This window comes from Scyliorhinus torazame, chromosome 21 (assembly GCF_047496885.1).
Source record: "Scyliorhinus torazame isolate Kashiwa2021f chromosome 21, sScyTor2.1, whole genome shotgun sequence".
Lineage (NCBI taxonomy): Eukaryota > Metazoa > Chordata > Chondrichthyes > Carcharhiniformes > Scyliorhinidae > Scyliorhinus > Scyliorhinus torazame.
The window spans coordinates 120520591-120534164 of NC_092727.1; the positions used below are offsets into that span (position 1 = coordinate 120520591).

General features: G+C 48.5%; 1 protein-coding gene across 7 annotated transcripts in view; it reads right to left on the minus strand.

Moving 5' to 3' along the window:
- The window catches only part of LOC140398586 (TANK-binding kinase 1-binding protein 1-like), a 169572-nt gene that overhangs the window by 14478 nt on the left and 141520 nt on the right, over window positions 1–13574 (minus strand). For all 7 annotated transcript variants that reach the window (XM_072487410.1, XM_072487409.1, XM_072487412.1 and 4 more), the window contains one exon: window positions 1816–1934. In XM_072487410.1, the coding sequence (XP_072343511.1) occupies window positions 1816–1934 (119 nt within the window). The remainder of the gene's footprint in view (window positions 1–1815; window positions 1935–13574) is intronic.

A 13574-nucleotide genomic window follows, 5' to 3' on the forward strand; every position in this document is an offset into this window, starting at 1 on the left:
TCGGTCCCGGCTCTGGGTCACTGTCCGTGTGGAGTTTGCACGTTCTCCCCGTGTCTGCGTGGGATTCGCCCCCACAACCCAAAGATGTGCAAGCTAGGTGGATTGGCCACACTAAATTGCCCTCAATGGGAAAAAAAGAATTGGGTGCTTAAATTTATTTTTAAAAGCCTCACCACCATCTTCTCGAGGGCAATTAGGGATGGGCAATAAATGCTGGTCTACCCCGCGATGCCCACATCCGGTGAGTGAATAATGAACACTATGCCCCCACCTCCCCCAGACCTAAAGGAACTGAAAAGAAGATCAGCGATATTTCCTGGCGTCCTGGTCAGCATTTCAGCCAACTCCATCAAAAATAGACTAACTGATTGGTACTGGTTGTGGCCTGTTGCTTGTGTTAGACAGCTCCCATTGTCAGCTACAGAACAGTGCCTGTCCCTCAAAAAGTCAATAGAATGTTTTGCGAGCAATCCAGAGACAATGAGGCCAATTAAAACATTCCAATTGCCACACTAGCTGGATCAGTCTGCCCCACCCAGGTCACTGTGCCTCTCCAGGACTGTGGTATGCCAAATTCTCCAATAACCTCCATATTATGTCCCTTTCTCTTGTGTATCAAGGAGCTGAACTGATCATATCTCATCAGTGGGGCAGCACGGTAGCATAGTGGTTAGCACAATTGCTTCACAGCTCCAGGGTCCCAGGTTCGATTCCCCGCTGGGTCACTGTCTGTGCGGAGTCTGCACGTTCTCCCCGTGTGTGCGTGGGTTTTCTCCGGGTGCTCCGGTTTCCTCCCACAGTCCAAAGATGTGCAGGTTAGGTGGATTGGCTATGCTAAATTGTCCCTCAGTGTCCAAAATTGCCCTTAGTTTTGGGTGGGGTTACTGTGTTATGGGGATAGGGTGGAGGTGTGGGCTTGGGTAGGGCACTCTTACAAAGAGCCGGTGCAGACTTGATGGGCTGAATGGCCTCCTTCTGCACTGTAAATTCTATGAAATCTATAAGCGCTCAGCCTTCTCGCTGAATAAAACGTCAGTGTAGACTCCGCGAGAAATTCTGTGCGAGTCATTGCATTTTCCGAAGCAGCAAAAGCACTTAGTACCAGCTGATATTACTGTCTCACAGATAACCTGCTACAATGGCCTGAGGGGTACTTGTTAATAGCATCGAATCACAGACAGCATCCTGGGCTGCATCCCCAATCTAACAGTTAAACTCTCGTTGGTTAATCTCGCAATTTTAATAGAACCCAAGGACAGCACAGTGGTGCAGTGGTAGCACTGCAGTCTCACGGCACCGAGGTCCCAGGTTCGATCCCGCCTCTGGGTCACTGTCCGTGTGGAGTTTGCACATTCTCCCTGTGTTTGCGCGGGTTTCGCCCCCACAACTCAAAAATGTGCACGGTAGGTGGATTGAACACGCTAAACTGCCCCTTAATTGGAAAAAATTAATTGGGTACTCTAAATTTATTATTTTTTTAATTAAATATTTTTTTTTTAATAGAATCCAACGGTTTTAACGTTCCTGCAGGATGTTTGCAATTTGGATTCTATTCCTGATCTGAAGTTTCTCCCTTGTCTCTGTCCCCTATTTTCTCACTGGTAGGATCACTGGATGATGCCTATTCAGTTTGGGTTCTGGGAGATCACTATGTCTTGGTGAGAATGAGATTATAGATGTAGGAAATGAGAAACATGAAGAATACAGGTTGTTTTTTAAAAATCAATCCTTGACTTCTGGTTAGTGCTGTTTAGGAATGTTCGGTCTGAGCAGGTGGATTTATGTGTTTCCCCCATGTCTTGGTTTGCTATTCACCATTATTAGTAAGTTGTTCTTCAGAAAGCCTCCGCAAGATCTCGGTCTGAGTCTCGGTCAGACTCCGCAGCCGGCACAGTTCTTGGGCCAGCTCAGTGTAGGCCAGGACCAGGTTTTCTCTGAAAGAAGAAATTGAAGAAAAGTCAGGTGGATATCAAATAAGGACCGGGCCGGTCGGCAGGGCTCTCGTTTGACTCAAAAAGTTGGGGGTTCAAGACCCATTCCGGGGCTTAAGCACAAAGATTAAAACTGACTTCCTGGTGCCCGACTGGAGGAGCGCTGCACGGTCACAGACGCTGAATTTTGGATGAACGGTTAAACCGAGGCCCTGTCTGTCTTCTCAGACCCAAAAGATCCTGTGGCTGTTTCCCCAAGAAGAACAGGGAAGTTCTCCCCATTGTCCTGGCCACTATCTACCCTTCAAGCAATATCACAAAAAACAGATCATCTGGACATTATCACATTGCAGTTTGTGCAACCTCATGCTGTGCCAATTAGTTGTCACGTTTCTTACGTTCTCACAACTTAAAAAGAATTTAATTGACAACAATAAACTATGGGATGTCCAGTGGTGATGAAAGATGCTATATAAATGCAAGTCTTTCTCTCTGCAACAAAGTGTCAACGTTTAGTAGTGATATGGGCCTGATTTTTTCACATGGTGTGGATCTCGCTTCCCACCTTCCGACGAGTCAGCGGGGAACACATCCCGTGCCGACTCCAAGTGCCCCGCAGCCATTCCACGCTGGAATAAGTGGCTGCGGACGGACCTTCTGCCCCTCACTCGGACGTACATCCCGTCTTAGACAGCTGCTGGCAACTCTGAATGGTCAGGAACTCGCCAACCCCTGCAGCAACAATACAGCAAGGGGCAGAAGAATAAACACAGGAGGATGTCGAGGCACCTGAGGCCCAGCTAAGTTCAAGGAGTAAGGGTGATCCCAGGATGTTTGGGACTGGGAGAGGGGAGGGGGGAGTAGGGGACGCCTGATGGTGGATGTGATGGGGTTGATTGGGGTCTTAGAAAGAGGCTGGAGGTGGGGATGAGGGTCCAACAGTCGCTGGATCTTAGCGGGTAGTGTGGGCAAGTGGGAGGTCCTGACTTCAGAAGAGGGCTTCTGATGGAGGCCCCCCACCACCCCCTGCACACACACACACACACACACACACCAACCACTTTCTGCCCGGGATGTTGTCCTTTTCATTTTCGGCCATCCGCCACCTATCCCGCCAACCACAAAATTGGAATCTGTGCAGGGAACAGCCCTTAAGTGGCTTATAATTGGCTGCTTAGGGACCTCAACTGGGGCAAGGGTGGGCTTTCCATTTGAGGCCTTGCCCGCCCCAGTGTAAAATAGTTGCACTGTCGGAGTGGGCAGGAACCCTGAGGGATCCCTTCCCTTCAGTTTCATGCTCAACCTCCTTCTTTATCAGAACCATGACTACTCCCTTTGCCTCTTGTTCCATGATAACTTTGTTATTTAATCTCTCCCCCTCTCTACCTTAGCCTTTGCTTTTATGCTTCCTGTCCATCTCCTCTTTCAACAGCATAAAATCCATCACATTCCAACCTTCCTTCAATTGCCATATTCCACTCAAAATGTTAACTCTCGGCGGGATTTTCCAGCCTATCCCGTTGGCGGGATCTTCCATTTCCGCCGAGAGCAAACCCCCGCCACGGGTTCCCTTGTGGGGGAGGGTGCGAACAACGGGAAACCCCGTTGACAACAGCGAGACTGGAAGATCCAGTTGCCAGCCAATGACAGTCCGCTTCCTCCATCACAAAACATGCCAAGAGGGGGTACAGAAAACCCTGCCCTCGGTTTCTCTCCCCACAGATGCTGCCGGACCTGCAGAGTATTTCCAGCACTTTGTTTTAATTTCCAGCAGCCGCAATATTTTATTTTTCTCTGAAAACTATTTGTGATTCTGTTAATGGAGCCTCATTTTTCCAAATCCCTAGGCAGAAACATATTCCAAAATCTGTTCAGTAAACCTTTCCTTTTTGGACACAAGCGTGTCTTTGGGTTCCTCACAGGTGACATTACTATCACAAAAATCACTTCTGGCCGCTGTGTTTCCACAGCCAACAAAAGAAACATCAGATCCATTAATCTCACTTTGGGAAAGAGAGTGGCCGCGATTTAACGGCCTTGTCACGCCCAACCTGGCACCAGGCCGTTGAATCTCGCGAGAGGCCTCTCACAAGATTCGCGACGCTCGAAACGTCTCGTGAGATTTAACGGAGTCGCGTGAGAAGTCGCGATCTGGGTCTCGCTCTCGCTGGGTGAGATACAGATATGCATATTTAAAGATATATCCATTCGCCGGATTTTCCCTGCGCACGGGATTCACCGGCTGCATCTGGGAGATCTCGCCACGGCGCCGTTTAGCACCGGTTCACACAAACATGGACCAGTCGTAACGGCACATGGGGGGGGGGGGGGTCTCCCAGGTCACTGGAGATCCCAGGTGGTTGGGCATTGGGCAGGGTGGTACCCTGGCAAGTGGGCACCTTGGCACTGCAACCCAGACACCCTGTTAGGGTGCCAGGCTGGCAGTGCCAAGGTACCCTGGTGCCGGTTGCCCATGCCAGGGGTCGGGCCAGGGATGCCCAGCCCAGAAGAGGTGGGGTGAGGGTGCCTCGAGGACCCCCGGCAAGATAGGTTGAGTGAAGTGAGGGGGTCTGGAAGCCGCGGTGAGATCGCTGAGAGGGGGGTTCAGGGACCTGCCCCGATCACTAAGTGCGCCCTCGAGTGGACATTCTTCGCCAATGCCACAAAAAAGGCAAGGTGCCTTGGATAGGAGGGTCTTTCTCGGCGCTGAGAAACATCCCGTTAAATGCATCCAAAACTGGACATAGAAATGTTTTGGTTGAATGGTGCCCAGTAGCTCTTCGGAATAAAACTTAAATATTTCTTTAATAAAGAATATTCACTTATATAACACCTTTCATAACCTCACAACATCCCAAAGCACTTTATAACCAGTTAAGTACTTTCCAAGTGTAGTCACGGTAACAGTACAGGAGACACGGCAACCAATTTGCACAAAGTAAGGTCCCACAAATGTGGTGACGATCTGATCATCTGTTTTGTGATATTGGTTGAGGGATCAATTTCAGCCAAGGCGCCACGGAATTCCGCCCATTATTCTTCTTTGGAATAATGTCACCTGAGGCCAGATGGGGCTTTGTTTTAATGCTTCGTCTGACTGTGCAGCACTCCCCCAGTACTGCACAGGTGGTACCAGCCTACATTGCTGTGGTCAATAACTGCCTGGAGTGGGTTATAACTCCCACAGGGACCATAGAGCAATCATTGTTGACCTCCCATTGGACTTGTGAAGTACGAGCTTCCCAGGCAGGGGGTGGAGGCCCACCCACCTGGGGTTTGTTACTGGGCCACGTAAATGCCGGCACGGACAGGGACCGGCATTCTGGTAGTCCCGTGTGTACGCCGCCATAGCGGCCCTTTTCTCTGATTACAATACACTCACGTTTATTCACCTACAAGGGCCTCCTGGGTCTCATAGAACCAAAAGGTCCTGACGCCAATCAGAGGCCTGTGTTGACCTAGTTGATCTCAGGTGGTGCACTATAGGTTGGTGCTTTAAACAGCCATTGGATCACTTCAAATCACTCAGCATTCCTGCTGCAAATCTTCTTCAAGTGACCTCAGCTGAGGATGTGTCAGTTGAGAACGGGGTTGACCTTCCCCCAGCTGTGACGTCCTCCTATGGCTAGACTGTTGGCAGCTGATCGTGTACCAGGAATTTCTACGTCTCAGTATATTGCATTCACTGTCTCTGTGCTTGTGCGTGAAGAATGGTTGAGGTGTCCCAGGGTGACTGGCAGATAGGGGGAAGGACAGCGACATGATGATAATGTCACTAGACTAGCAATCCAGAGGCCCAGGCTAATGCAGTAATGCCATCATGAGTTCAAACTCCACCACTCAATTAATGAATAAATCTGGAATTGGAAGCAGGTCACAGTTATGTGACTATGAATTTATCATTGTTTGCCATTTTAAAAATAACTATCTGGTTCACTAATGTCCTTCAGGTCATGAAATCTGCCAGCGTTACCCAGTCTGGCCTACGTGTGACGAGCAGCAATCTGGATGACTCTTTAACTGCCCTCTGAAATCCCACTCAGTTGCACTCAAACACTACAGGGGAAATCAAAAAGGAATCCATCAGCACTGTGGATGTACCTGCACCACATGGACAGCAGCAGATGGGCAAGATTGGTCACCATCACCACCTTCTCTACAGCAGGATGGGCAATAAATTCTGGCCTTGCCAGTGACGCACACAACCCATGAAAAAATGTAGAAGGAAATATGGAAACACTATTCACAGTAACTTCATTTGAAGCCTACTTGTGACAATAAGCGATTTTCATTTTTCATTTTCATCAGTGGAAGGGGAAGTTAAAGGAAAAGAAACAATAACTTTCAGTGAGGTTTATAAGAAAGCTGAATGCTTTCCCTTCCAATAATGTAAAGCAGGTAACATCTCGTCAGTTTACTCTCAGAACACACAACCCACAGATTATTTTTATCTCATCTGCTCACAGGTTGTTTGACCTCTGTCATATGCCATTTCCAATAATCACGCATGGGGATAACAATAAAACAAGCTACTTGTTCACTTAGAATTTAATCTGTGAATTCTTCGTCAAACCTTGTGGATAAAGAGACTTGCGGGGACTGCCCATTGTCGGGAAGGTGTACCCGTTCAATGTTCAGAATCCAATTTGCATTAGCTATGAGGAGAGGTTGAATAAACTTGGTTTGTTCTCACTGGAACGAACAAGGTTGAGGGGCGACCTGATAGAGGTCGACAAAATTATGAGGGGCATAGACTAGACAGAGTGGATAGTCAGAGACCTTTTCCCAGGGTAGAGTCGTCAATTACTAGGGGGCGTAGGTTTAAGGTGCGAGGGGCAAGGTTTGGAGGAGATGTGTGAGGCAAGTTTTTTACACAGAGGGTACTGGGTGCCTGGAACTCGCTACCGGAGGAGGTGGTGGAAGCAGGGACGATAGTGACGTTTAAGGGGCATCTTGACAAATACATGAATAGGGTGGGAATAGAGGGATATGGACCCCGGAAGTGTCGAAGATTTTAGTTTTCGATGGGCAGCATGGTCGGCGCACACTTGGAGGGCCGAAGGGCCTGTTCTTGTGCTGTACTTTTCTTTGTTCTTTGTTCAATGCTAAATGGATGGCAAGAAATAGAATCTATGCTATTACGTGAATGTATCATTCATTCAGGTCTCTCCCTTTTTGACTTAATGAAGGAAGGTAAACCGTGAGTTGACCTGTCTCTCTCTCTGAACCTCAGGGAAACATTTGTTCTGAGGGGATATCTCTTCGTATCATCAACAATAACTTTTAATTTTTTTTTTGATGTAAGGGTAGAAAACACAACCGTTGCTCCTAGAGGAACATTTATCTCTCCCTTGCTACTTTAACACGGTTTCAAATGTTAGAGCCTGCGCCAGAATAGCACAGACGGGGATTTGGTGTCAGACATGTTAAATGTTCGTACAAGAGCGTCCGTGTTGGTAATTTCTAACCTGTAATGAAATGTTTTGATGCCAACTCCATCAATGTGTTGAGCATTTTGGCAAACAACTCCAACGTGTTTGCCAAACGCTTTGAAAGGAAGATCTTGCGTTTCTTTCATGGTCTCTCAAAGTACTTTACAACCAAAATAAAATACTTTTTAAGCATCGTCACTGATGTAAGGGAGGGAAATATGGCAACGATTTTGTGCACAGCAAGCTCCCACAGGCAGCCATGAGAAAAATGACCAAATAACCTGTTTAAATGATGCTGGTTGAGATACAAATGTTTTTTTTTTAGTTCATTAAAGGGACCAAGGCTTCGCTGGCCAGACCAGCGTTTATTGCCCATGACACTGGGGAGAATGCCCTTGCTCTTCGAACACTGCTGTGAGATTTTCTACCGGAGAGACCACACAGAACCTTAATTTAATATTTCATCCAATAAACTGTCCCGTGCCACCATTGGGTCACACACAATTATTTACTTTTGAACAGCAGCGGTTAGTAGGCAGAGGTGGCAGCCATGTTATACACAACAAGATTGCGGAAACCAAAATGAGAAGAATATAATTAGTTGGGCTGTCTGAGGGGCCAATGAAGGCAAAACGACTGTCCGGGACAATGGGAAACATCCTTTTTGTGACTCTTTTAAGGTGTTCCTGACCCACAAATAGGAAGAATGGACTTTAATTCAGCACCAAACACCGCCCCTCAGTCCCACACTTCAGTGCCAATCCAGGTTGTGAATTCAGATGTCCATAACAGAGTTTGAAATACCGGAGATTTGGGGATTTGTGAACTGAATCAGAATGTCAGGGGAAAATGGCGAAGATCTACATTATCGAATTTTAAAAACAATTAATTTGAAGCCAGGTACTACCAGAACATGCAACATATTATTGATGCTCGGTCATTTTGCATCCCCCCCACACACACACACACACACACACCGCCCTCCACTCCCTCCCACCCCCAGCAACAATACAACTTGGGTATAGGAGTGTATTGGTTATGTAACTGGTCTAGTAATGCAGAGGCCGGAGCCATTGTATTTGAGGTACCCTCAATAATACATAGAGTGTAAACGGTAAAGAAGGCTTTTATAGACTAAGAACTATGCTAGAGCTGAGACATGTGCTAACTGCTGCACAGCCCCCAAGGCAGCCCCTTATATATGGCTCACAGATGGGCGGAGCCAGAGGCGGAGTCCCCAGGGTTCCAAGCCCGGTCTTAAAGGGGACATCACCTTACATGATGACAAGGCAGTAACCGTTCATCACAGTATTCAAATCCCATCATGGCAACCGGGAAATTTTGGCCGGGATTCTCTGGCCGTTGGTGGAGTGGGGTGGCTTCAGTGAGAAGGTGGTGGCGCCACTGAGAAACTGGCGGCTGGAAGTGCGGAGAACCCCACACTTTAACTGAGTTAATTAAAAGAAATCTGGAATGAAAAGTTAATACCAGTAATGGTGACCATAAACTACCGATAGTAGTTGTTTTTCCAAACCCATCAAGAACAGAACCAGTAATGTTCTTTAGGAAAGTGTCCTGGTCTGCCCTATATCTGACTGCAACCCCAGGGCAATGTGTGTGACTCTTAACTGTCCTGTTTACTCGGTTATCAAGAATGAGGGCAGCACGGTGGCGCAGTGGGTTAGCCCTGCCGCCTCACGGCGCCGAGGTCCCAGGTTCGATCCAGGCTCTGGGTCACTGTCCGTGTGGAGTTTGCACGTTCTTCCCGTGTTTGCGTGGGCTTCGCCCCCACAACCCAAGTGGAGGGTAGTTGGATCGGCCACGCTAAATTGCCCCTTAATTGGAAAAAAATAATTGGGTACTCTAAATTTAAAAAAATAGAATGTGGATCACAGGGTGGCACGGTGGCCCAGTGATTGGCGCTGCTGCCTACGGCACTGACGACCTGGGTTCGATCCCGGCTCTGGGTCACTGTCCGTGTGGAGTTTGCACATTCTCCCCGTGTTTGCGTGGGTTTCACCCCCACAACCCAAAGATGTGCAGGCTAGGTGGATTGGCCGCGCTAAATTGCCCCTTAATTGGAAAAAAAATAACTGGGTGCTCTAAATTTCAAACAAAAGAATGTGGATCACCACCACATTGTCTCAGGTTGGTTAGGATGGCCAATAAATCCTGCGAATGGGTAGCGGTTGAAATCCTCTGCTTATCTATGAAAAACAGATTTTTCACTATTAACACGGAGAACCAGATCTGCAAACTCAAATGGAAATATTGATGCAAAAGTCCCATGTGTTGCCACATAGATTGCCCTGCATCATAGGGGAATGGTCTTTCGCACCCATACAGCCTCTCAATGTGTGAATAATCTGTTCTTCAAAAGGTGAGAATGAGCAAATTTGTGAGTTTGTTGCACTAGAACAGATGGCTGAGAATGTGTAGGATCTTCCCTGATGTAGATCCTGTTAGTTATCAAGTAAAATTCATTGAAGATTGTTGGATTAATCTAAAGTTCCCCAAATCCCACCACCGTGACCAGCCCCCCCCCCCTCCCCTCCCACCACCACCACATGTTGTTGAGAAATTGAAGGGTTGACATCATGATGCCATTGGCGGCTGTGCGCGTATCGCCGGCGTAAAGGTGATAAATCAGTTTACATTTGCAGGATTACATAGGATACACAGCCCAGGAGCAGCCCAGCCGGTTCATACCAGTATTCACGCTCCATTCAAGCCTCTTTCCATCGTTCCTCGTCTCAATTTACCGCTGTAACCCCCATCTCCTTTCTTCTCAAATGCTCGTCTAGTTTCACCTCAAGTGCATCTACACTATTTACCTGAACCACTTCCTGTGGTAAGTTCTACACTCTGCACGCTCTTACAGCGAAGATGGTTCTTCTGAATTCCCTGTTGGATTTCTAGGTGACCATCTGGTTTTGCTCTTCCTCATGAGAGGAAATATTCCCTCTGGATATTCCACTCTGGTCAAAAATTTTATAATTTAAATGTCTCTATTACGTTAACCCTGAGCCTTCTTCTTTCAAGCGAAAAGAGACGCAGATTGTCAGTTGGTTCCTGATATACCCTCACACTTACATTGAGACCGGCCACACTGTGTCAGCAGCATATTCAGTGGCGTACTCCCGACCAGCAGTTTAATAGCTGTGTGTGACGGAGGAGGTCCATGAGGGCTCTTCTCTGAAAAATACCGTGGGTGTTTTTACCTCCACCTGACAGGGCAGACTGGATGATGTTATTAACCTGTCACCTGAAATACGGCACCACCAACAGTGCAGCTCTTTTTTTAAATTAATAATAATAATCTTTATTGTCACAAGTAGGCTTACATTAACACTGCAATGAAGTTACTGTGAAAAGCCCCTAGTTGCCACATTCCGGCGCCTGTTCGGGTGCACAGAGGGCGAATTCAGAATGTCCAAATTACCTAACAGCACGTCTTTCGGGACTGTGGGAGGAAACCGGAGGACCCGGAGGAAACCCACGTACATACGGGGAGAACGTGCAGACTCTGCACAGACAGTGACCCAAGCCGGGAATCGAACCTGGGACCCTGGCGCTGTGAAGCAACAGTGCTACCCACTGTGCTACCATGCTGCCCTCAGTTCTGGGTTACATGTCTCTGGAGTAAGGCTTGAACCCATGCCCTTGTGTCTCAGAAGGAGGAGTGAGCCAAGGCAGACAGAATCCCAGGGTTGATCTCTACTCTGTTGTTGAGTTTTCAATGGGGCCGCTGCAACTGGATCGAGAGGTTATTTGGGACGAGGAGGGCAGAAGACATAGCTTCTGCTATTCAGTGATCTGCTGGAAACCACACTTGTGATGAGTTCCCCCATTGAATACCTACCAAGGGCATTTAGTCACCATGTATAATTGTAGTTACTGAAAGGCCCTTGGCTCGTGTGAGCAAAGCATCACTCTCTTGCCTCCAGCTTTCTGTCCCAGTACAGCACCGGGAAGCCTCTGCTAGCCTCCAGTTCCTGGTGCTTTGTGGACTGTCTTTCCCCTTTCATCTACAACCCAGCATGAGCTGCTGCATTTCGGGAAAGCCGAAAAAGGGAAGGAAGTTTCACCCCCTTGATGTAATGCTATACCAGTAACATCCCTTCTACATACAAGGTGGCAATGGATTTAGGGGAGATACTTCCCAAATTTGTTTCCCAGTGCCACCTACTGGCCAACTCTTGTGACCGCAGGCAACTGTCTACATACAGGATTTCCCTGCTAAAGAAGAGCAAACAAAGTAGGAGCAGGAGTAGATCTAGCAGCCCCTCCCCAGCCTGCTTCACCATTCTTCGACTCCAACTCCACTTTCGCAGACAGTCTGGCAGCATCCGTGGAGAAAGAAACAGAGTTAATGGTTCGGGTCCATATGAAGCTTCTTCAAGGGAAGTTGAGTCATACGGGCTTGAAATGTTAACTGTTTCTCTCTCCTCAGCCGTTGCCAGATCTGCTGCGTTTTCCCAGCATCTTCTGCTTTGACTTCAGATTTCCAGCAGTCACAGTCTTGTGCTCTTGTCCCTGTATTCCACCGTGTTTACGGACGCAGGGCTGGATTCTCCGTGACCCCAGCTGCGTTTTTCTAGGCGGCCCGCCATTCGCTGGCGCCAGGATTCTATCCTCCTGCCGCTTATCAACGCGATTTCCCGCTGAAACCACCCACGCTGTTGGGAAACCCTCTGGCGGGGACGCGCTGCCGGCGGGAAAAGTGAATCCCGATGACCGGAGAATTCCGGGCGTAGTGCCAGTGCTAAATGGTGCCGCAGAAACACAGGCACAAATCACGACAACTAGATGGTGGACAGGAAGTGATTGCGTACACATGTTTTTTTTACCAACAATTCTAGATATTAGAACAGTGCCTATGACGCGCATTATTAGCAAGAAGGTTGGTTTGGCTGAGAATTGGACCAAATATTGTAGTGCGAATTTTGGAAATAGCTTTACTGTTTATCACGTACCAGATGTATTTTCGAGGGGTTCTGCAGGTATGTGCTGCCTCATCCCTTCCCTCCAAGAAAACTAGGGCATTTGTCTCTTTAGCTGGCACGTTTACTGCCATGGAGACCACCCCTTATGAAACAATATACCCAACTGAGCAGAATGGAAAACCGTTAGAATGGAGACTCATAAATAATGGCATAATCTCTGGTGGAAAAGAAACATTTGCTTCATGTTCTGGGTTCTTCTGTTGATAGACCACAAGCCTAGAGGTTTATGAAGTCTGGATGGTGATATTCACGAGACTGTGCTTATTGTATTTACTTATTGTGCTTCTTGTTGAACGAGCGCCGGAAATTACAGGCGGAGTTTGACTTGCTGAACACGGGGAAGGCGGAGGCGCAGCTGAGGAAAGCGAAGGGGGCAGTTTATGAGTATGGGGAGAAGGCCAGCAGAATGCTGGCGCACCAGCTGCGCAGGAGGGAGGCGGCCAGAGAGATTGGGGGAGTGCGGGACAGGGAAGGCAACATGGTGCTGAGCCCAGAGAGGGTCCATGAAGTCTTCAGGGAGTTCTACGGGAAGTTATACGAGTCGGAACCCCCCGGGGAGGGGGAAGGGATGAGGCGGTGCATGGACCGGTTGAGGTTCCCAAGGGTGGAAGCAGAGCGGGTGGAGGGACTGGGGGCCCCAATTGGGTTGGAGGAGGTAGTCAGGGGGCTGGCAGGCATGCAGACGGGCAAAGCCCCGGGCCCGGACGGCTTCCCCTGTAGAATGTTATAAGAAGTTCTCGGAGCTGTTGAGCCCGCTCCTGCTGAGAACCTTCAATGAGGCAAAGGAGAAAGGGACCCTCCCTCCGACAATGTCACAGGCATTGATCTCGCTCATCCTGAAGAAGGAGAAGGATCCGCTTCAGTGTGGGTCCTACAGGCCGAAATCGCTCCTGAAGGTAGATGCCAAGCTGTTGGCAAAAATTCTGGCCACCAGAATAGAGGACTGTGTCCCGGGAGTGATTGGGGAGGACCAGACGGGTTTTGTTAAGGGCAGGCAACTGAACACAAACGTGCGGAGGCTCCTGAATATCATCATGATGCCCTCGGAGGGGGGGGGAGGTGGAGGTGGTGGCTGCGATGGACGTGGAGAAGGCCTTTGACAGGGTGGAGTGGGAGTATCTGTGGGAGGCGCTAGGCAGGTTTGGATTTGGGGAGGGATTTATAGGGTGGGTCAAGCTGCTGTATGAGGCCCCTGTATCGAGTGT